Source organism: Sclerotinia sclerotiorum, genomic scaffold (assembly GCF_000146945.2).
Source record: "Sclerotinia sclerotiorum 1980 UF-70 scaffold_10 genomic scaffold, whole genome shotgun sequence".
In the NCBI taxonomy this organism is placed as follows: domain Eukaryota; kingdom Fungi; phylum Ascomycota; class Leotiomycetes; order Helotiales; family Sclerotiniaceae; genus Sclerotinia; species Sclerotinia sclerotiorum.
Window position 1 is genome coordinate 1,286,219 of NW_001820826.1, and position 22,426 is coordinate 1,308,644.

The window sequence follows — 22,426 nt, forward strand, 5'->3', positions numbered from 1 at the left end:
ATCTGAACTATTTAATTATGAATGACAAGATCAGAAATGTCGTCGCAAACTGGGTCGTACAGGTATAATACAGGCGTGGATGTATCTTATCATATAAAAATATTAAGGTTACTAAATTGGGTCAATGGACAGAAAATCCTAAATGAGCCTCTGGTATACCTTCTCTTCTATCTCCCCATCATTTCTTTCAAGAGATTCCTGATCTCGCTCATATCCTTCTCCCTAGTATTAGCCTCCCGAGATTGCCCTTCTAGTTTACCGTTATATGGTATGTGCTTAAAAGTGGAGTGTGACATACTTTCTGGCGAGAAGAGTAAATCGCGATCTCATCACATGAAATGCGGGGTAATATAAGGCTGATGTATTGTGGCTAGTGTGGCTGCAAGGGAACTTGGGGCTAAATACAAAAAATTCTTATCCTAATACCAGTTCGTCACTTCCTCCCATTCTTCCGTCACCCTCTGGTCATGAACACCCCAAGCCAGAAATTTATTCTTCAATTCAATCAATCCTACCCTCGTATTTTCCGCCAACGCCATCTCTTGCCTATTCTCAAGCAGCTTTTCAATATCTTCTACCGAAGAAACCAAGAATACATTCTCATCGCTGAGGTGTTTGCGGAATGAGGTTTTTCGTCTTGTACATCGACCAGTCCGTAATACATTATCTTGGCTTTCAGACGCTGTTATAGGTAAGTAAGGAATTACAAAGTGCAATTAGAAAGAGCTTACTGGGAATTGAATAAGATGCTTTACAATGCTTACGCTTACGCTTCTTACTTAATAATGCGGTCGAGCTTTCTACTATATGTTAGATTAAAAAGATTAAGATAGGGTTCGATGACTTACTGGAGGATGGCAAGTTTTGATCCTTTTTCACCTTCCGAAGAGTCATTGGTGGGGCTGATTCCTCGCCACTCGACTCGGTTAAATCGATGATAGCAAGATCCAATGGTTGCTGCACATAAATGGTCGATTGCTCTGTCTTTACTTCGGAAGGTTTGGGCACGACAACCTTGTCGTCAACCACTTCTGAAGTTTCTGAATCCTTCAAAGCAAGCACTGACTCGCAGGCAGTCCCATCCAACACCCCCGAGATCGGAGCCTTCAAAAGATTGGGGAGAGGCTCAGATTCACAAACACCATCATTATCAACAGTCCCAATAGCTATCATGCATATCGGGACAGAGAGTTTTGAAGGGGTTTCCGCCGATAAGTCCGAAGGTACTTTCATGGTTGGATCAAGCACGTCAGGTGTAGAAGGCTGATCAAGGTCTGGCGATGCTTCTTTCACTGGTTGGACATCCTCTTCGTCAAAGGGCTCTAAATGAGAAAATTCCTCATATGACATGTCCATACCTGTATCCGTATAGTACCTGTCAAAATTAAAGATGTCTAAGAACTCGTCAGGTTGGCAGAAGTCGGCTACATCATTGATGTTGTCTTTGAGCTCCAAGAGTTCAACTGTTGAAGTCATAATGATAAGTTGGTGAGTTGAGATGGAAAAGTGAGTTGAGATGGAAAATGATTTGATTGAAAAGAAAGATGGATGAACAACCTTAGAACTGGATACAAGTCGCCTTCTTATACCCGTTCTCTCTCAGGGATCATTGATCATCGGGGGTTCATATCATGATCTCCTTAATCTTTGTTGAGGCAGTGTGCAACACACTCCTCCCAATATGCTACTGTCTAGAATGATGATAGGATGGCGAAAAGTGGTCCAGGATCTTTAGTTTGAGCACAAGCAGGGAAAATATGCATGTTGGCGCGCCTCTTGCATAGAGCATGAAGAGACTGTCAGCTAGGCAGACTTATCTTATCATAAATGCCTGTCCAGTACAATTTTGCACTCCTTAACCTTGTTCCTATGCTTCATATAAAGTCACCGAGAGTCGCTGCGCCAGTCCGTCCATTGGGTATGTTGTCGGGAAACGTGGATAGAATGGCCTTTGTCGCATAAATACAAACTTGTTCTCTCAGCACAATGTTCTATGCTTCGTATTCGTCATCGACGACACGCAGGATCCTTTCCTATCGTCGAGTCATTTTAAAGGTGTGAACACCGCCGTTGTCGTTGATCCGGAGTTCTTCCCTAGTGTCATTACACCGAACCGCATCTTCAAGTTGAAAGCCACCTATTGGTCATCCCATCATGCAGTTATCATTCTCCAGGCCGCGAATATCACCCGCGCCAGCCGTCTCTGCACATGATGTGCGGAGCTGATCAAAGTTAGCTGTACAGGACCTTTTTTGATTTGTTGCTACTCCCCTGACCACTGTGACAACTGTTGTGGCAACTAAAAGTACGTCCAGCAACGGGGCAGGGTCAGCCAGCAAGATGGCCCACAGCTTATGCCTGTGCCTCGCACCGCCCGTGGCATATTCGCTTCTGGGAACTTGAACGAGGATTGAAAGGGGTGCGGACGACGACTCTGCAGACTGAGGAAGGGCGAATAAGACAGAGAAGTCTGAAGTAAACAAAAACAAAGCAGTATTAGATTTTACTAGACCTATGTTTTATATAGGTCGACCCATTCTCCGCGCTTGCATCGAAATCTCTGAGGGAGCTCTAGAGTCCCTTGCGCGGGGCTTTCGCTCTCATACTTGTTTTGGCGCGGGGGAGGTTCTGGGTCTACGAAACCATATCTCCCTCCTACATTTGTTTTGGCGCTAAAAAGAGAGAGAAAAGGGGAGGGGAAGGCGGATTTAAAGCCTTCTGTAGCCGATCTTTCTTTCGTGCTTGTGTTGCTAAGACTTCAGGCGACCTTCCCCCATCCTTAGCTTTGCCTTCGGCCATATTTTTCTCTATGCGGTACTCATCGTATTCATCCTCGACTACCACCAATGATTGTGGGTTCCTCCTGACTCTTGAGGGCCAGAAGTGAAAGTGGAGGCGCCGGCATCAAGCATACGATGATAACCGCCATCGAATACATTAGTGCAAACGGTAGGTCTTTGAGTGCTATACTAGAGGCAGATAAGCCAGAGCCAAAAGTGGAGTGTTCTGTGAAAGAGGTCATCAAGGGTAAAGGAACACGTGTTCGGGAATGTAAGAGTGCTGCGCTAGAGGCAAATGAGCTCGAGTTTAAGTCAGAAATGTCACAGATGATCGAAGCGCCAGAGCCATGAGGGTACCAATGATATTGATGATCTAAAGCACAGATTGTAGAAAATAGATTGCTACAGATGGAGTAGGAAGTTGTTGCTCCATCCCTGCGTTTGAATAGGCTCCTCGAGGCAGGCATTGCGACTAGCCACTGTATATTAGCTAGTTTTCGTCGTATTCTTGGCGCAATAGAAAAGATAACCTACCATCTGCTAGTAGACATCAAGTAGCCTTCGCATCCTATCACAATATATAGCAAAAGTAGTCGAAGTGGTTTGATTGATAAGAACACGTTGCACATTGGCCAAATATCTTCTTCAAAAAAGCAAGAAAGTTAGAGCCATTCATATTTCCCATAACTATTCTTGCTCTGCCGCTTACACTATTGCCATCGAGGAATGACTAGCACTATCAGTATTAGTCGGTATCTGTCCAATATTACCATAGATTGCTTTTGCTTCGCCGAATAACCTGTTATCTGTATTGCTCCATTCGTTGCTGTCTGGGAGAATGAGAGAAATTGAAAAAAAAAATTGCCATTTGCTACTCTTCTTTTTGGGTTATGATTTGTGTGTCCTTCCCATTCACTGGCTCAGGCGTTAACAACTCCTTCAGACGTGTGTTCACAACCTGAAGGTCGATAGATATCTTGCCCTCGACCGCCGCCATCTTGGCTTCAAGCGCTTTGAATGGTTTTGTGTTGGTGGACATAGACATACTGCATAATTCATTAGCTGATAATCTTTTTGGAAATTGCCCATGCCTTACAGTAATGCCATGTCTAATGCAAGAGGAAGACTCTCTTTCCAACCAACTAGCCTCGTCCGAGAATCGTGATACCCTTGTTTTGAAATGTAGTTTGATGCTATCCCTAAAGCTCCTTCCGCCATCTTGAGAGTGTTTAGAAAGTCTCTCCATCTTGTTCTTAAAGTTCTTATCGCAAGATCACGCCCCTCGAGAGTTGGTTTCGCTTGCTAAAAGTATACGACCTGGCTTTCGGATAGCCTCGTACCACGACCGTCAAGATTCGTTTTCATTTGTTTCAAAATTTGACCGAGGATCGGGATATACTGATTCATATCTTGGAACACTTAGGGATCATCCTGGTTTGTTGAGACCCGCAGAATGTGTTGCTGTTAGAATAAACAAGGCCAGCGACTGTTATAATGCCCGCAATAATATTGAGAAGATTATTCATTATGTGTTCTGATAGAAAATCGTATGGGATGGTGGTTCAAAGAGTATGTCAAGATAACAAAAGATGGATGAGGTGCCAAATGCGCACGGTCCAGAAGCACTAACGCGGTTCGCACAACTGGACACAATCGATATCGATCCTAGGACTGTAGGAAGGATAATTAAAGATCATGTGAAAAATCGGTAAATTGATAATGCGTTGTTAAAAACAACTTTATATACGGAGATCCTAAATCACAAACCAACAAGCTTCAGGATGGCAGCTATACGGGAGACCAGATTAATCATATCACCCCCGACCCAGGAGATACTGAATCTAATTCATATAGCTGCAATGGATATTTGGAACGATGTAAACGCTGCTACTGAAATACCACTAACAGCACTTCCACCCCGGGAAAGCTGTAAAGAAATCCAAAGAGAATTCAGAAATAACCATCAACGCCTTGTATGTTATCTTTCATAATGTATATTATTTATAATGTATATTATATATCTATTAACCTCTTCGCTACTGTACAGGTTCGTCATGGGAACAGTTCAGCCGCCGCTCAAATTTTGGATCCTGCTCGAGTTGATGTAAATGGTTGGGTTCCTCAGATCTTCGTTATGTTTGAAGGCTCATTTGGTATGCCCCCGGGAACTGTAGCTGTAGCGATACCAATTATCAAAGAGATGGACCCGCTCATCGAGTATTATTGTGAAGGGCAGGTCGTTACGGTCGATTGGAAAATTGGTGCTATGATATACATGCAGGGAGATTCTTCCTTGGCCTCAGATGGATGTGGAAAGACTGCCTTCATATTCTTTCTCTTTAAAATGAAATGATTTAAAGAAGTCATCCATCTGAGCCGTGTCCATCATCAAGGAAGCCACGTTTTCGCATCGTGCAATGGTCGGGGTGGGGAAGAAGAACAGCTGAGGACCGAAAATCATTTTCTCCGCGATGTTGATTGATTGTTGAAGTACTATTCACTAGTCAATGCTATAGCCAAAGGGTATATACCTATGAATCAATAGTTTACCTAATGGTTTTTTCCTTTCATATATAGTATTACAAGTTGCGAGCTGTGAACTATATTTCGATTGATATACTCCAAGTCTCTGAACCTCGTTTGAACAATATCCCAGGTGTTTCAAAATCTCCGAGTAGATTGAAAATGCTATTTCGTCCGAGGATTGTCGCTGCTCGTATGTTGTACCCTTTTCTACCCCATGAAATATTATTGATATATCGGGATTCTGTAGGCCGTTGTGGGACGTCCATCTGTGATTAGGTCAGCACTCAAATCATCAAAGGATACATATAATTCGCCTGACTTACTTTCGCAAATCTCTTGGATTAAAGAAGATGAACATTCCAAGCCAGAAACTATAAAATCTGAAACTTCTGCGCAATGCTTTGATCTGAGATGGTGTTAAACCAGTAGAGTTGGCGATCCGTTTGTAGGCAGCCGTCGCTCGGCCATGTCCATGGGAAGTTCTAGTCTCGTTTGCAATGATCTGTTGCATCATCATACTTATCAACCACCCGATGACAATAGTTTCGGCAGAGGTCATCCATTCTTGATGTTTTTGTTTGCATAATTCATAATAAGTCCGAAATAAACGACAGAAAAGATCAAATGAGGACAAATCTCGAGGTATATCCCTTAGAGTATGTTGGACTGTCTGTACAATGACGTCTTGATTTTCAACCCATTGCTTATACTGATAGTTGTGATCAACTGATAGCATTGTTTCAATGAGTTTAGCGCGATCAGGAGGTATCGTTGTGTTGTCATAATGCAGAAAGTCATCCATCCTTCAAGAATTGTATTTTAAGTACCTAGGAGACCTTACCGAAGCTGATTGAAGTTGTGTTGTGATTGATATTACCCCTGTTATGTGTCTAGCGTAAATTCCCGATTTATCATTATTTGTCATAGAAGCATGAATAGTTGACTGGGGTTTAAGAGGTGCATGAAATCAATTGCGGATCTGCTCGGGCGGTAAGGGATAAGATGGTTTTTTTCGTAGCCGAGATCTTCGTATCTTGTACAACTTGATATCTTATAAATTTTTTTATTTATTAAAATAAAAGTTATTAAAATTAAATAATAATTAAAGTAAAAACTTAAATTATTATCTCAGTCGTGGTGCTTGCCCCCCCGAGTTTAGTGGCCGCCGCATCAGACAACGTGCGTGCACGAGCCAGACGCCGCTTTCAACATCTATGAGAATCGCATTCCCCTCTCTTTGATCTTCTGTCTCTTTAGTTCTCTTCCAACACCTCCTTGTTCGGTCATTCAGACTTGACTTGCGTTGTAAGTCCGTTCACGGATGGTGGGTAACAACAATTGGGATTGATGCCTTCAAAGCATATATTAAATGAGATGAATTCCAAGACGATCAATATTCTCTGATAGATTCATCGTGAAAATGTGTTCCTACATTGACTGGGAAATTCGACAAGTATCAAGAATAAATCTTTTATCGGACGATCAAGTCTTCGAAGAACTGAGAGATGTAATGAATGGGCATGGGTATTCTTGGTACACCATCACTTATGGGCTTCAACTACGATATCGTCGCAGATGTTTAAGATTGGAACATTTCGAGCCGGGAAATATTGCATACGAGTGGAATGCACTTTGCGACGAAAGACTTGCTTGGAAATATCATGGACGTCCGTCATTCATGAGTCTCAAGTTCAATCGTGCATGCTTGGTTAACTTAAAAACCATTTCAAATCGAGCGGGGTTAGGATTCGAAGGTAAATACTAATTCGAGCTTTTCTGATTAGCTCACTAATCCTCTTTTAGCAAAACAGATGACGGAAAATAATATTGATAGAAGCTTTGCTTTTCCAATTTACTGTCGGGAAGCCTGATTATACGATATGTGATGGACAATTTTGAGGTGAAGAAGGAGAGAATATGAGGTTGGAGTTGGGTTATTTTTATCACGAGGGACCGGAATTCAGGGTTGATTATATTACATGAACGAGTGGAGTATTGAGTTGAGTTTATAAATGAAGGAGTAAAATAAGGAAGGTATTAATTATCGAAGGAAATTCTACACCGGATACTTTCTTTTTTTTAAGAAAATATATGTAATTATAGGTCCGGACCGGATTTCCTAGTCATCCTCTGGATGTTGCAAGTCTTGAATTATGATGAGAATTAATTGAGCTTTGTCAACTTTGTTCACACCGAATCCCAAGAATCACAAAGTATGATCGGGCTACTTTGATTCATTTGAAAGAGGATTTGATGATTGAGTGGGAAAAGAGGAAGTCTCTTGTTTTTAATTCTTCAGTAAAAATACAGAGTCGTAGACCTCAGACCTTCCTACTTCAAACGTTATGCAAGGTAAAATGTTTGCTTGTTTTGACTCGATACACTATATACATCCACCTATCTAAATAATCTCAACTGGTAGCAAAGTGGGCAAAGAGCATAAGGCTGACTTTTTGCTCAAGATACAACAATCACAACCCCCTTTCCATCTTTGAAGATCGAAGAGATCATCTTTGGATAAAGAAACACAGTCCTCGAGGCCGGCAGTACGATCTCCAATTCTTCTTACACAAGGCTGAATTATAAACCGGAGTTCCACCAACGCAGTACATTCCTTCAATTGCTTCTGTAAAGTATGAGCTTCAATTGCCCTCGTTGTCTTTGGTAAATCGCAAGTGCATTCTGTGTGCATTGTGTGCTCACGCCATTGATGCGAACTTATATCTATGGTGATTTTCTTCATCATTTTGACAACAGGAGAGAGCACGAACGAATCTATTTTGAAAAAGAAGATAGCCCTTTTGTAGTAAATCGAGACTGCCGTTTTAAACAGGACTGTCGATATCATCCATCTCTCAAGTGCAGGGTCCAATTTCCGATTATCATAGTTGATGATCTGTATGTTCGGCATAACGTATTCGAGAATATTAGACCAAACCTCTGCTGGGAGGGGAATTTCTCGCCATGGCTTCCCGAGAATCACTCGTTCTCGTGCACTACAACAAATGATTAGCTCGTTACATTTTTTCACTTCTCGAAACTACATACAATCGCAATCGTCTGATGAATGACAACAAGGGCGACAATAAGCATGATTCAGCATAATTAGCATAGCGTACCAATCTCCGCAGATATATCTGCCGAGTTTGAATCGTCTTAGCTCTTTCTACCCCTTGCTTGGACAGATCCTTCAAGTCTTTGTAATTTTCGTTGTATGAGCGATGAGCCCATCCTTTACGACTTCTCAGAGTCGATCGACGTCGATGAACTTCTTTCAGCGTTGACATTCTTGAACGTGCAAAAATATAGTCGTCCTTTAACAAATCGAACTCCCTCTCATACATATCTTCCAACGAGTGTACAAGTTTACGCACAATTTTGAATTTGACCAATTTTTCCTTGAAGAACGAAACATGGTACTCCAAGAAAGAAACCGAAGAAACCGAAAAATCCCATTCGAGGTCTAGAGGTAGTTCAAGCGCATCGGATACAGGTCGACTCAGGATGCCCATCTCAGTATCTTTGCGACCGCAATAGTCTCTGTGATCTGTATTTAAACAGAGATCAAAGCTGGAGACTTGTTCTTTGTAAAAGGGAAGTCGTACTCTACGTCTTGCACGTGGTACCACGCGATAGTCTTCTGCCTGTTCGCCGAATCCCTCAAAATAGCTGCCATCGTACACGTTGTACTTTGCGTCGTGCTCGAGCCAGCGATCCAAATTGTATTCGACTGATGGTGTGTGTTTCTCTATCTCCAAAGGAGAGAGTAAGGGAATGAGATCTTGAAGAGTAGGAAGATGCTGAAGAGTAGGAAGATGCTTCACCGATGCATCGACCAAAAACTTTTCCACGCCTTCCGATAGTTCTTGAGAAAAATTCATCTTGTAAAGCGATTCTTGGTTGTTATTTGTCTCGATGAATATGATAAGAAATTGCGAGAACAAGAAGTGAATGAGGAAGCTTTATTTATGCAATCACCAAATGTAGGACTATCCACTTTTAGTATGCTGCAAACTGCAAACTGCAAGCTAATAAAGTGGATAGTCTGTACTTTCTGTCAACACGAGTAATTAATTATACCAGGGTCATTGACTTCACCGTCATGATACAGACTGCAACAGGGGTATGATTACTTGGTGAGTGTATGGATCTTGAGCATGGGGTGATAATTTTCCCTGCGAACACAAATCGGACTCAAAGTCCGAGTTTGACTGCAGTGATTTTCGAACTTCGGTCAACCATTCAAAATCTTCTCCCACATGCACCAAAAGCTCCGAATTAATCTCGTATTCATAGTTAGTATCCAATTGTTTGAGCCTGCAGGTATTGTGTCAATAGTTCTAGTGCGATAACCATGCAGAATTTAATTCTAGTTGAGTAAAATTCGGATATTGATATTCGTTATTGCCCCTCTACCCCCCTCTTTTCCCTCTCTTGAGACATTACTAATATAGCCGAAAGGAACAGGGTAACCCATTTTTACGTGGATTTTCTTATTTGGGTGCTTCGGGTGACCATGGCCATCCGAGACCCAAATACAGTATAGCTTTCTTTTCATGTTACTTGTTGCCCTGGTTTGTATGTTATGTCAGAAGCCTAACGCTTCTTCTCTGATCCCCCTCTTTCTCTTTTATACTCATTTCATTTTCTTATTTCTATATTCTCATAAGGTGCTACGACTTAGACGCTATTCTTATTGACTCGGTAAACTTGAAGGTTTCAATGATTCCTGCTTTGGTGTGAAGAAGGCATTTCATTATAAGCCTAGGAGAGGGGCTACTCTTTCAAACTTTTTTCCTTTTCTCCTATTTAATTCTTGGAGATTAAATCTAGCGCTATATCCCAAATTTGTATATCATTATAGTTTAATAAACTAGATTTCCCATTAGATCATCTACTAAGGCTTCACGAAGGCTTTCTTGAGTAATCTTAGACTTGATCTAGACACTAACTTTGTCAATTAATCAATCAATAAAGCCTTGTCTATTGCTTTATTTTGCTTGTATTAGTAGATATCGGCTTTCCGTCGTATGATGAGGGCATAGATGTTGATCCTCTTCATCAGCCCTCATTTACTTGCATAATTTTTATCGCTTGTTTCGCTTGAAAATATAATCTGCTAGACAAAGAATTATCTCCACTTCATGAGCCTATGAATAACTGTCACATTTCCTCTTACAGCATCATTATATTAGTTGCTTGTGTATAATAGTAGCCCCCCTCTTCATCACAAAATTAGTTTTGCACCCTAAACTTTTTGAATACTTCCTCAATCCTTACATCGAAAAAAATGCCTTTCAATCCTACAAATATACCAGATAGACTGTTAACTATCTGTGAAATTTTGAAGTTGCTGATTAAAACAGTTCAATTCAAGTTTCCAAAGCGAAACATGGAGTTTTATGCTTCTTATGTCGGCCGGAAAGTGTTTCCATTGGTTCCTAAATTCAACAAAGTTGAGGATCTGATGATAACCATCTCTCTCCTTGTTGACAATGGCCTTGAGGAGAAACTTGTACCAAAGATTTTAAATTCATGTCTTTGCGAAAGCCTTCAAAGCAGTTCTACAGTCTACGATGTCGAGAAATTCTATAACGAGTACTACAAGAATTCTAGAAAAACTCCCTTGATTGTTTATCAGGGGATATGGATGCGTACTGAGGATTATGAGAAAGCATTAGGTTCATTATCACCACGTTCATTGACATCACTCATACCGCGATCACTTCCATTGTCATCACCTACAATACCATTACCTGCAATACCATCACTCATACCGCGATCACGTCCATTATCATCACCTACAATACCATCATCTGCAATACCATCACTCATACCGCGATCACGTCCATTATCATCACCTACAATACCATCACCTACAATACCATCACTCAAACCGCGACTACGTTCATTGCTATCACGTCCACCAACATTACGTCCACCGACATCACGTCCTCTGTCATCACCTACAATACCATCATCTTTAATGATATCACGCAGAATACAATTATATCCACTACCATCATGTGCAATACCATCACATGCAATACCATCAACTTTAACTTTACCAGCACCTCCACCGCCATCACTTGCATCTCCGTCCCCGGCACCTCAATCGTTGGCATCTTCTTCACAACCATATTATACACCGGCACCTCAATCGTTGGCATCTCCACCACCAACACCTCAATCTTTGGCATCTCCACCACCAACACCTCAATCTTTGGCATCTCCACCACCGACACCTCAATCGTTGGCATCTTCATCACAACCATATTATAAACCCACACATTACACATCTATTTCCGTTCCATTGACAAATGACTCCAATAATTCGGAAGGTTTCTTAGAATGGTATCAAGTTTTTTTCGAAAACAAGTATCTAGTTCCTTCAGATTACACTAAGTATCCTGGATTGAACGAGGACTATCATGAAGCTTCTGGATTGAATTTCATATACGATACTAGTATGAATAATTGCAATAGCAACTTGTTTTACCGAAGTCGAAGTCGTTTGATGGTAGTGTTACCATCAGAAATCCAAACTCTCATTGGTATTTTCCCTTTGGTCGAGGGATCTAATGAACCAATCACTCTTGATAGGCTCGCATTCCTTACAGTATGTTATCAAAAACAATCTTCTTTGGAGAGGTTGAAGCAATCAGAAGAAGCAGATCTTCTCGGAAATATAATAAAGGCAACAACAGAAAGCTTTTACAAACAACATGGCATATTCGAAGATAGTGTCGCGTCATCAGAGTCTCTCTTCCTATGGATCTCAACCTTCTTTTTGCGAGAGATTACAATTTTACAACAAACCATTGATGGTGTCCATAATACCTGTGTGAAGGGACGACTAATAGGAATTTGGATAGGACAAGATGGGAAGATATTTTTGGATATCCGTGGAGATTGTGGGCCATATCTGCGATGGCTGAGTGTATATGAACACAATATTAGTTGGAGTCTCAAGGGTGCAAGTTAGTGTGCGGTTTTGAAAGTGGTTATGGCTGAGTAGGAATGTACTTGAAGGTTCAAGAAATTATGAGACCTTGGAGGACCTTGGAGGATCTTGTTCATCTGGAATCATTCAACATTGTTCATGGATTGCATGATTGAGGCTCAACCTTCAAATATTTGGAATTCTTTTGTTTAATAAAAAAAGCAGGTTTGTTTATTTGGTAGTAATGGAGTCGATAATTATTCATTATTATCATGGTTATTGTCGTGATACTCAATCTCTAATAAGTAATGGATATATGATAGTAAGACTTACTAAAAAACTATAATATTTTCGTTTATCATTAAAGTTGTGTTCGGCCTAGTCTTTAATGAGGGCCGGTGCTTAGCGAAGTATATTTCTACACCAAAAATCATATTAGCTCTGCTCCTTAATTTTACCGAGATGGTAAATTTCAACATTTGACTTAGCCTGCGATTAATTATAAATAGTCACAGTGGCAACCAGTAAGCTGTGTAGAACAATAATCTACATGCCAAATTCAAAACGCTTGCTATGACTTCTCACAATCTCTGGTCATATGGATGTGCCAAGAGGACAATGATCGTTTAGAGCCCTTGTACGGCGAATTGTTGGTTTTTGATATTTACATAAATCGCGAGATGTTTTAAAGTATGAAACCGATTGCGTTTATATGAATACCATAGCGGTATTTGATGTGCTGTGAGATTATCTAGCATTGGGCTAAATTACATAACCAGTTGTTCATTCTATACGACTGTGTTTCTTTCTGGGATTCTGATCATCGGAATCTCCAGCCATCCCACTTTTGACAACATTGAGCTGGTTCTCTAAACTCTCTTTCTCTGCTTTCATACTTGTGTACAATTGCTTCTTCTTGATAAAATCCCTTCTTAGATCCTCAATTTCGTCTATACGATATTAATTAATGAGAAAATCAAATGAAGTATAATACCTTACCTTCTAGTTTATCATTCTTCTTCTGAAGCCTACGTATGATATCCAGGGAAGCCTCTGTGTCCATTTTTGGAGACTTGTTCTCATCTTGGAGCCAATTTATATTTGCTTTGCATCTCATTAGCTAGGGGCAAAAAAAGCGAATAGATATATCTTACTTTCCGTTTCCCCCTGGAATTTGTTTTGGATCGTTTGGAGTTCAGCGTTCTTCATTTTTATCTCACCAATATTTTCTTGTAGACTACCAATATATTCTAGTGATTAAGATTAGCTAAGGATCTGCAACCTGAGTGTAATCGATCAATCTTACGTATCAAGCCTCGTGTTATGCCGGGCAGAAACTCGAGAGCTCCAAATGGAAAACTCGCATTTGCAGGATCATCTGCCATTCTTCTGAACATTTGGTCCATTTCTCTAAAGTCAATATCTTTCGGAACAGAATGGCCTAAAAACTCACTACGAAGCTGAGTAAGCCGAGCATCTTCCTCCAGTAAACCTTGTTATTTCAATATTACCACACGATGAAAATACGAAGTTAAAAATCTTTTCTATTTCTTTTGCTCAAAAATAAACAACGATATTGATCAAGACCACACATATCAAATCGAACTTCCACACTCCAAAAGCAAGGATTCCCTGAAAAAGTGATGTTGCTTGCTGCAAGTAGTTTCGAGAGGAATAATTGTATTATGAGGAGTTAACCTTACTAGACCTCCAGCATCTTTCTTCACTGTATTTATCTTCGAACAGGGTTTTGTAAGTAGTATAATACCGACATCCAACCGTAGCGACAATGTTATTGACATCGAACATAGATCAAGCTTGTTTGCGGCACCCTCGCTTTCCTCAGATACGTCAAAGCGTCTTACCAAAGTTATACCGTATTGGGCATCTCAATTTTCCCATGGAAAATTGAGATGCCCAAATGTGGCAAAGCGCGTGTACGTCAGCAGCTCACAATTATCCACTTTTAGTCTTCTCCTACTTCTACTTTCTTGTTATTCATTTTCTAATCATCACCAAAATGTGTTTATGCTCAGAGATTCAACATGGATTTACACAACCTTCTGACGGTGGGTAGTGGATACCTTCCTAGTGTGAACTGATTGATGATAGATGATGGAACACACTGAATGTACCTCTCACTATTATCGCTGCCTAATCTACAGGATCCAGGGTTATCCGTCGGAAATGCCGAGTGTGGAAGGTATGTTTTTCAAGGATGTATCATCTGTGGCCTTCACGTACACGAATGGGAACTTCAGCAAGGCTGTTTCTTTCGAGGCTTTTGATAAGCGCACCATATTTACCATCCATCTCAAGGAGAACCGGTACAGCCATGGGTATCAGCGGTTGCTGCTTTCAGCCGGCTCACTGGTCACAGTACAACATCTGGAATGCCTCTTCGGTACTATGACTCATGCTAAAACGAAGAGAGTTGAGTAAATGGATTTTCCTTCGCGGAAAATTCCCCGACGGTTGGTCTAGCGATTAAGTGAAAGCAGAAATTTACCCTCGCATTTTGTATTGTGAGAATAGACCTTTTTTTTATTTTGGTAACCCAACTCCTCTATTGTACCCGCATTTGATGACCACCTAGAGCAAAAGCCCTAGGTGTTCATTGTAGATCTTCGGAAATAAGATAGTCATTGGCCACCTCATCATCGCCCCTCGTTACGACGACTAATCGTACTCAAAAAAGTACTGTTCGTATGATCAGAAAGTATTTCAAGGCTTAATACAGATCCTCGATCATTCCTAGTGGCTAATGTCCAACGAATTGGTCTCGGCTACGGGGGAAGTTAGGACCAGGCCTATTATCGACCTCAGTTCCTTCATCCACATCGTCAGGGTCTTTGATTATTTCCCATTTCACTTTATATCCTTGTCTACCTAATATACCTACAATGGATATCTTCGCATTATCATAGGGAATTAACATTGGATGAATTCAGCATTTCTTGCAAGATACCATAGGCTGTTTTACATCTGGAAGATATCATCTTAGGGCTGTGCCTTTACCGGGATACAATACTCGTTATAGAGAATATTCGCTAGATTAGAGACAAATGATGATATTGTTTCTTTTTATTTCTAAGATAGGACGATAGGAGGATGGATGCATTGGCTCGAGTGAAGGACTAAATTTGAATTTGGAAGAAATATTTCTCGAAATGAATGAATATAAAAAGAACAGATGACTGCACTTATTCAAACCAATTCAGAGACAAGATACTTCATTTCTTTCTTGCATTATTTCCTTCAACAAAATTCCCATCCTCATTATACACCTGACTATGTCTATCAAAAATTCAACAGAGACTTCGGGAAATGGTTCCTGTGAGACAATCATTGGATTTCAGTGTTACAAGGTGAATTCAAACAAAGTCTCTATTTTAATTTACAGTCATTAATGGATATATCCAAGTGTAAAAGGACAAGTTTTGAACGAGATTATAAGGAATCAACGATCGTATATTTATGCCATTATTGTGGATATGATTGTGTTATAAAAAAACGCCTATCTCCTGGGTGTTATTGGGTATTTGGTCCTCAAATGCCGAAGTTTCAGAAGATGTGGCGTGAAGATGGTGTGGACAAGCCGGATGGTATGGGCAAGCAGGATGTTGTGGACAAGCAGGGTGGTGTGGACAAGCAGGGTGGTGTGGACAAGCAGGGTGGTGTGGGCAAGCCGGATGACATAGTCAAGCCGGATGGTATGGGCAAGCAGGGTGGTGTGGACAAGCAGGGTGGTGTGGAAAAGCAGGGTGGTGTGGGCAAGCCGGATGACATAGTCAAGCCGGATGGTATGGGCAAGCAGGATGGTGTGGGCAAGCAGGGTGGTGTGGGCAAGCCGGATGATATTGGCAGGGGATGGTATGAGCAGGCGATGATATGGGCAGGCAAGATGGTAAATGGAATGTGCATGTGGAAAAGATGTTAATCATTTACAGTTGTGATTTTTATATAATGACAATGAATGGTTGCTTTTATGTTAGTAAGGAATGTGGAATCTGCAAAAGGAATCATTCTCTCTTCATTTTTATCTCCAATGTAAAGGTTCTTAGTGAAATATAGATCCATTAATAATACACTCATTGGCCATTTCCTCCAATTCTGAGATAGCCATATCGAGGTTCTCGAACCTCCGATGAGTCCATCTCTCCACAAACTTTGTATATAATTCAGATAGCTGATTGGTTTCTTTAAAGTATAGGAAATTGTAGGGATTACACCTTAAAATAAAGCTAAGAACGATATCAGCAGATGTATACAGGATTTGTGGAATAAGATTATGATCGACAAGTATTCTCCGGAGGATGATATTGTTATTTGAGTTCTCTTTGCCACCAAATCAATAATCTGGGATACGTCTGCATATGCTCCGAGACACTTCATTGGTCTTCAATCCCTGATTAGTACTATCCTCCGTATCATTAAAATTCATTCCTTCTTTTGCATTCGGGTTGATTGGTAAGGTCTCTTATTCTCCTAAAACGCCTAATTGCATAAGAAGGCATACGTGGGTATGAAGCTATACGAATCATTCAATGGCCTGGCGGAAACTGCGGAAAATCTGCAGTTAATATCATCAAAGCGTGGTATACAGCATCTAGAAAGCTTCTTCATTTGGATACAAACATCCTGTAAAAGTCCCCTTGCTTGCTTTTCATTTCAGTTATGCACCTAACCATGGCCACTGGCAAGGAAATAATAATCGTTTAGGATTCCTGTTTCTTGAATGCTTAGGCTCTTTCCATCCTCGGCAACATCTTCAATTGATGCTTTGATAATATATCATCCAAAATAAATTATGACTTCTTTCAAGATCAATCTACCCAACAAAATTTGATTGCTAATATTGGCAGCACTCCACATCAATACCAACCAATATGTTCTTTATTCATCTCTCCTATCGTAAATACCCATCTAAGATTGTTGATTATATAGTATAATACAGCAAGATATATAGAGTGTTTCGAAGAAGCCAAACATCACCTCATATCCATGACCCTTATGAAGAGCCGATACTACCTTCGACGCGTACTACAGGCATCAAAAGATTTAGCTGAACTTCCCGTATAAATGGCATTTTATTCGCGAATACATAGTCTTAAACACATTGGCATAATAGCCTGGGTTGTTAAAGTAAACATTCTAGCTATTGGCTTTCATCACGTCCAACCTTTCGTACACACAGTCCTGCCCTCTACCAGTATACAAGCAAATGCGAATGCTGCGCGGGCAGCTGCACCAATAAATTTCCCAAGGACTTTGACCGTAATCCCGAAGATCCCAACATTTTTCTCCAATTTTTCGACTTGTGTTTTCCACTTCGATATATCCAAGATTTCCAACTGATCATTGACCTTCTCTTTAACACTTATTAATAACCCCCGATACTTCGACAGAAACTCGGAATTGTATTGACGATGTCGGCAGAACGGTTGAACACATTTATTGCAGATGGGAATAGTGGCATACGTGGGCGAGTAGACAAGCGTAGGAGGGGATGAGTGTCTTTGAGCTATATTATAAATTTTCTGAGCCAGTTCCTTCTCGAAGCCCCATATAAGAACAGCATCTCTATTGGATGGACCGTTGTATTTTTCGAAGAAATCAGCAAGAAAAATATCAAATTCTTCTGCCTTTGTTCCTTGTTTCTCATGGATTTCGAGAATGAACTTCTCGCTATGGTTGGATGGTCTAGGGATATTTTCAACGATAGTGCGGGATGGGTGGCTCTTCAAAGTCTGTGGCCCAAACATAGAATAATCCTTCAAAGAACCGGAACTAATTGGTGAATGAAGCGGTTCATTCTGAAGTATGGGGAGTGATGAGAATGAACTCAACAAAAACAATCTGATATTCGTAGTCATTGTGTAGATAGACAAGAAAGGTTGAAATTCGAGTTCTTTTTAAAAAGTTCAAACTTGAATCATATAGAGATAGTTAAGCTTGAGAATTTAAGGAAGATTTAGAGAAAGTTTTCTTATATAAATACTTTTCAAATAACTGATTCCTATCGTGACTACTTTTGAGATTGCAAATGGGCTCTATCTACCCCCTTAACGATAAATGACATTATATTGTACTATCTCATGAGATTCGTTACATTTGTAGGCTTTTACTGATTAAGTAATATTTTCTGTTCAATTTTTAAATACAGGCTTGGACTAATTCACAAGGGGGGATATGTGGGATGATGACATTGAAACTCAAAGATTTAGAAAAATTTTACTGAGCATCAAGTAGGCTGTGATTTTAAATCTGCCGATTTCCTCGCTTAATTTGACCAGGGGTAAGTACTCAGAAAGATGCGACATTATCAGGTGAGCATATAACCGCCAATTACTGTCGCTCTAGTGTCATGCACCTGCAGAATTTATCACCTTCCTAACACCAGTCTTCCTAGTTCCACCCAGAATTTCCATAAGATGATGTAATGTGATGCTACAAAAGATAGAGGGTCGAACAAAGGCAGCCGGCTCGAAATTTACGTTGGCTCGACTACTCGTGCTGCCAGGAAGTATATGGCTGTCTACTTAAATATGGGCCACTATTCCTCTTGTAGGTTACCATTATGTGTTATGTGCTTAAAAGTGGATAGCCATATACTTACTGGCAGCACGAGCAAGTACATTAACTTTGCCTGAGTATATCCTGCCTCCCATCATCTCTAGATATTACCTCCAAGCTTCAACAAATACTATTTATTACGATTCACAGATACATACGATCGACGTTTTCCTTTAGCTCCTTCCTCTCCTACACCCTCTTTACCTTCTTCAAATTTCTCATCATTTATTGTTTCTTGGCAGCTATCTCAATCCAGTATCTGAACGAAAGGATGGTCGCTTGTTTGGTTCAAGCATTTAACATGGTCCAATGGATTTGGTGCTACAATGTAATTATGTTGCAAGTTGGCAATCGAGCAACCGCCAGTAAAAAAGAGGTTTGTGGGGTCGGAAGGATATGGTTTTTTGTATACAGATTATTAATAGTAAATCACATTAGAGGAGTGAGAGGAATATGTGGATACGTTGGAGGGGGTGTAGTGTCGTAAGGGCCCATATCCCAGATTTCTTCAAAATATTCTCTTCTTTCATCTAAATCTTACTTATTATATCAATTCATACACTATAAATATGAATGTAGCCATTCATATAAGTCAGAGTGGTAGTCTCTTGCTCCAGAGCAATATCAACAGTATCAGTTGCCTATCCGTAAATCAATTTAATATATTAAGCTGTAGGAGATCATGGCTGGACTTGCCTCTCTTATCCTAATTCTGTCAGAATAAATAAGTTGCTATATATAGTTAAGGGTAGAATATATTCTTGTTTTAGACCTTGTATCAATGTCCTTGAAATTTTATAAAGGCAAGCAAACAATAGAAAACCAATCAACCAATACTTGAGTTCAGATATCGGTGTACAAAAAAGAGTAATTAACTAGCAAGGTTCTGTGAGAGCTTTTGTATGCATTGGTATACAAAAAAAGTAATGAACTAGCAAGGTTCTCGGTGAGAGCTTTTGTATAGGGATGATAAGATGGTATACCTGATGTTATATAAAACTATGTTTCTCCATAAGAATTTATGTATCTAAGTTATCATTCTTTAATGTATGCTCATTATACTCTTCAAGTTTTGGAAAATTACGGCTAAAGATGAATCCTACCGAAGGCGATGTATCCGACCTACGGATGCGCCGAAATACAAACACAACTCAATTTTGGACCTGTATTTATTGTTCAGAGCAGAAGATACGCCTTTCAGAAAGCGACTTGTGGAACCATGCGAAAGAGGACCATCAGGATATGATACCATCTGGCAGAGATGAACTTGAACGATTTCAAAAATCTTATGGGAGCAATAGTGCACTGAAAATGTTAGTGATCCGAGTCAATTATGTACATCCTTTATAGAACAGTAAGGCTAACCCAAAAGTACAAAGAACGACAAAAGATGACTCTCCACCCCGATCCCCATTGTCAAAAGACGATCATGGCCCACCAAAACCCTCATGCAATAAGGCTGTCATTGCTCCAGCAGACACCCCATCTCCACACACACAATCCAAACAATCCCTCAACTCTCCCCAACCTGCAAGATCTATGCAGAACAAAGAGAAAACAACAGATCAGTCTTTTAAGAGAGCAGCTGTCGAAGATGGTGTATCAGCAGGTTCAGTATCACTATTCCGGGAACCTTCTGCTCATGATTTCGAGCGAGATAATCGAGGGTCCTCGAAGAAATCCTCGCCTCAAACTACATCCCAGCCAAAACCTCAAGGAAACCAACCTCAGCAACATCACCATCTCCTTCATACTCGGCCCGGTGCTTCGGCTGTAATCTCATCTCAAACCCAGAAGTACAACATCATTCTTCAGCCAGAGATAAGGTCTATCTCTCACGAGCAATTCGTCACAGAGATTAAAGGCATATATGCTGGTCTTGTAATGGTCGAAGCCAAATGCATTGAAGTTGATAATAAGCAAGCTACACTTACACAAGGTAATCCTCCAACCCAACCGAAGCTCAACAATGAACAATGGCAAGCTCTCATCGCTTTGCACCGTACTTTACTCCACGAGCATCACGACTTCTTTTTAGCTTCCCAGCATCCATCGGCTAGCGCGCCTCTTCGTCGCTTAGCATTAAAGTATGCTATGCCTGCTAGGATGTGGCGTCATGGTATTTATTCCTTGCTGGAACTTCTCAGACATCAACTTCCTGCCTCACTTGATCATATGCTTGTATTCATATACTTGGCGTACTCGATGATGGCTTTGTTGTATGAGACTGTACCCGCTTTCGAAGATACTTGGATCGAGTGCTTGGGAGATCTAGGACGGTATAGAATGGTCATTGACACGGACGATATCACGGACAGAGCGGTTTGGACTGGTATAGCGCGTCATTGGTATTCAAAGGCTTCCGACAAAGCCCCTACAACCGGTAGGCTGTATCATCATCTTGCTATTCTAGCACGCCCGAATGCTCTCCAACAACTGTATTACTATGCAAAGTCGTTGTGTGTTGTAGTGCCCTTTACGTTTGCACGAGAATCGATACTTAACCTTTTCGATCCTGTCCTCAATGCTGAAAATGGGCAAGGTCAGCATCGATTACCGCCTTTGGATACTGCATTTATCCGAGCTCACGGGCATTTGTTTACAAACAGAACCATGGAAAGGTTTGAACCCGCAGCTAAAGAGTTTCTTGAACTACTTGATAGCCACATCGGCCAAGTAACGAAGAAGTTTATAGAGCAAGGCTGTTATATTGCAGTCTCTAATAACGTTGCAATGCTTGGATTTGCATCTAAAGAGAATCCACTTATGAAAGCTATCGCACCTTCTTCAGAAGAAAAAGCAGCTGACGTTGATATGGATGAGGCTCTGGACGAATCTTCTCCCTCCATGACGACATTCAAACATGCACAGAACCTTAGCAATGCTGCCTTGGAGATTGTATTGCAAAGAATAGGCGATCCCAATGTTCTTCCTTTCATTCATATCTCTCTTGTTTTTATGTTCCGTATGTCCCATTTTTCAGGCGCGATGGACCTTTTGGCACCAGCATTTCCATGGCAATCTCTGGCTATTATGCTCAATACGTTACTTAAGTCCTACAAGTCTCTAAGCCGCATTGAAGATAACAAGTTTCCATTGCCAGAGAAAGATGATGTTCGCCCCTTTCCAGAAGACTTTGGAATGCGCGGGTTACTATGGGCAGAAAAATACTTCCCTGAAGAATGGTTTCTCAACGAGAAGACTGATGAAGAGGAGAAATACCATGAGCTTCCGTCTATGATCGACCAACGAAAGGAACGTATATTATGGCTAGCTTGCCGTATTGCTGATGCCGGCCCATGGATCAACTTCAATGTTTCCAAGCCAGAATTTTCTGTTCAGAGTAGTGATGCGGAGTTGGAGTCTCGATCCTTCACATTCGCTAGCGACTACTAATTGATAATAGTCAAGAAGTGAAGAAGTGAAAGAAACTAGCGTTACAATGGTAGCCATAGTTTAAATGATTAGTGGGATGTTTAGGCTCGATGGCTAGCAGTCGTGTGATTAGGGTTATGTGATGGATCGATAGGATCGGCAGGAGGTGTCAAAAGGTTCAAATGCTACGAAGGTCTATGTAGTCAGGATTGGGTTTCTTTAGTGT

General features: G+C 40.7%; 13 protein-coding genes across 13 annotated transcripts; 6 read left to right on the forward strand and 7 right to left on the reverse strand.

Moving 5' to 3' along the window:
• Nucleotides 1-419: 419 nt before the first annotated feature.
• Nucleotides 420-1,476, reverse strand: SS1G_07994 (predicted protein; the record flags this gene model as incomplete). Its single annotated transcript, XM_001591318.1, has 3 exons — nucleotides 420-682; nucleotides 765-803; nucleotides 849-1,476. The coding sequence occupies 3 exons, from the start codon at nucleotides 1,474-1,476 to the stop codon at nucleotides 420-422; spliced, it is 930 nt and encodes a 309-aa protein (XP_001591368.1).
• A 1,439-nt stretch (nucleotides 1,477-2,915) lies between these two features.
• On the forward strand, nucleotides 2,916-3,131 carry SS1G_07995 (predicted protein; the record flags this gene model as incomplete). The annotated part of the gene is made up of 1 exon (XM_001591319.1): nucleotides 2,916-3,131. The coding sequence occupies one exon, from the start codon at nucleotides 2,916-2,918 to the stop codon at nucleotides 3,129-3,131; it is 216 nt and encodes a 71-aa protein (XP_001591369.1).
• A 520-nt stretch (nucleotides 3,132-3,651) lies between these two features.
• On the reverse strand, nucleotides 3,652-3,777 carry SS1G_07996 (predicted protein; the record flags this gene model as incomplete). Its single annotated transcript, XM_001591320.1, has 1 exon — nucleotides 3,652-3,777. One exon carries the CDS (start codon nucleotides 3,775-3,777, stop codon nucleotides 3,652-3,654), a length of 126 nt encoding a protein of 41 aa, XP_001591370.1.
• A 592-nt stretch (nucleotides 3,778-4,369) lies between these two features.
• Nucleotides 4,370-5,133, forward strand: SS1G_07997 (predicted protein; the record flags this gene model as incomplete). Its single annotated transcript, XM_001591321.1, has 3 exons — nucleotides 4,370-4,413; nucleotides 4,708-4,753; nucleotides 4,828-5,133. The coding sequence occupies 3 exons, from the start codon at nucleotides 4,370-4,372 to the stop codon at nucleotides 5,131-5,133; spliced, it is 396 nt and encodes a 131-aa protein (XP_001591371.1).
• A 10-nt stretch (nucleotides 5,134-5,143) lies between these two features.
• Nucleotides 5,144-6,108, reverse strand: SS1G_07998 (predicted protein; the record flags this gene model as incomplete). Its single annotated transcript, XM_001591322.1, has 3 exons — nucleotides 5,144-5,280; nucleotides 5,364-5,572; nucleotides 5,630-6,108. The coding sequence occupies 3 exons, from the start codon at nucleotides 6,106-6,108 to the stop codon at nucleotides 5,144-5,146; spliced, it is 825 nt and encodes a 274-aa protein (XP_001591372.1).
• A 618-nt stretch (nucleotides 6,109-6,726) lies between these two features.
• Nucleotides 6,727-7,177, forward strand: SS1G_07999 (predicted protein; the record flags this gene model as incomplete). Its single annotated transcript, XM_001591323.1, has 2 exons — nucleotides 6,727-7,060; nucleotides 7,110-7,177. 2 exons carry the CDS (start codon nucleotides 6,727-6,729, stop codon nucleotides 7,175-7,177), a joined length of 402 nt encoding a protein of 133 aa, XP_001591373.1.
• A 1,056-nt stretch (nucleotides 7,178-8,233) lies between these two features.
• On the reverse strand, nucleotides 8,234-9,187 carry SS1G_08000 (predicted protein; the record flags this gene model as incomplete). Its single annotated transcript, XM_001591324.1, has 2 exons — nucleotides 8,234-8,302; nucleotides 8,426-9,187. 2 exons carry the CDS (start codon nucleotides 9,185-9,187, stop codon nucleotides 8,234-8,236), a joined length of 831 nt encoding a protein of 276 aa, XP_001591374.1.
• Nucleotides 9,188-10,970: 1,783 nt separating this feature from the next.
• Nucleotides 10,971-11,581, reverse strand: SS1G_08001 (predicted protein; the record flags this gene model as incomplete). The annotated part of the gene is made up of 2 exons (XM_001591325.1): nucleotides 10,971-11,394; nucleotides 11,454-11,581. 2 exons carry the CDS (start codon nucleotides 11,579-11,581, stop codon nucleotides 10,971-10,973), a joined length of 552 nt encoding a protein of 183 aa, XP_001591375.1.
• A 1,451-nt stretch (nucleotides 11,582-13,032) lies between these two features.
• Nucleotides 13,033-13,646, reverse strand: SS1G_08002 (predicted protein; the record flags this gene model as incomplete). Its single annotated transcript, XM_001591326.1, has 4 exons — nucleotides 13,033-13,199; nucleotides 13,249-13,353; nucleotides 13,404-13,499; nucleotides 13,556-13,646. The coding sequence occupies 4 exons, from the start codon at nucleotides 13,644-13,646 to the stop codon at nucleotides 13,033-13,035; spliced, it is 459 nt and encodes a 152-aa protein (XP_001591376.1).
• A 648-nt stretch (nucleotides 13,647-14,294) lies between these two features.
• SS1G_08003 (predicted protein) lies at nucleotides 14,295-14,740 on the forward strand (the record flags this gene model as incomplete). The annotated part of the gene is made up of 3 exons (XM_001591327.1): nucleotides 14,295-14,318; nucleotides 14,415-14,452; nucleotides 14,680-14,740. The coding sequence occupies 3 exons, from the start codon at nucleotides 14,295-14,297 to the stop codon at nucleotides 14,738-14,740; spliced, it is 123 nt and encodes a 40-aa protein (XP_001591377.1).
• A 1,062-nt stretch (nucleotides 14,741-15,802) lies between these two features.
• SS1G_08004 (predicted protein) lies at nucleotides 15,803-16,486 on the forward strand (the record flags this gene model as incomplete). Its single annotated transcript, XM_001591328.1, has 2 exons — nucleotides 15,803-16,156; nucleotides 16,463-16,486. The coding sequence occupies 2 exons, from the start codon at nucleotides 15,803-15,805 to the stop codon at nucleotides 16,484-16,486; spliced, it is 378 nt and encodes a 125-aa protein (XP_001591378.1).
• Nucleotides 16,487-17,420: 934 nt separating this feature from the next.
• Nucleotides 17,421-18,125, reverse strand: SS1G_08005 (predicted protein; the record flags this gene model as incomplete). The annotated part of the gene is made up of 1 exon (XM_001591329.1): nucleotides 17,421-18,125. The coding sequence occupies one exon, from the start codon at nucleotides 18,123-18,125 to the stop codon at nucleotides 17,421-17,423; it is 705 nt and encodes a 234-aa protein (XP_001591379.1).
• Nucleotides 18,126-19,917: 1,792 nt separating this feature from the next.
• SS1G_08006 (hypothetical protein) lies at nucleotides 19,918-22,221 on the forward strand (the record flags this gene model as incomplete). Its single annotated transcript, XM_001591330.1, has 2 exons — nucleotides 19,918-19,990; nucleotides 20,198-22,221. 2 exons carry the CDS (start codon nucleotides 19,918-19,920, stop codon nucleotides 22,219-22,221), a joined length of 2,097 nt encoding a protein of 698 aa, XP_001591380.1.
• Nucleotides 22,222-22,426: the final 205 nt, after the last annotated feature.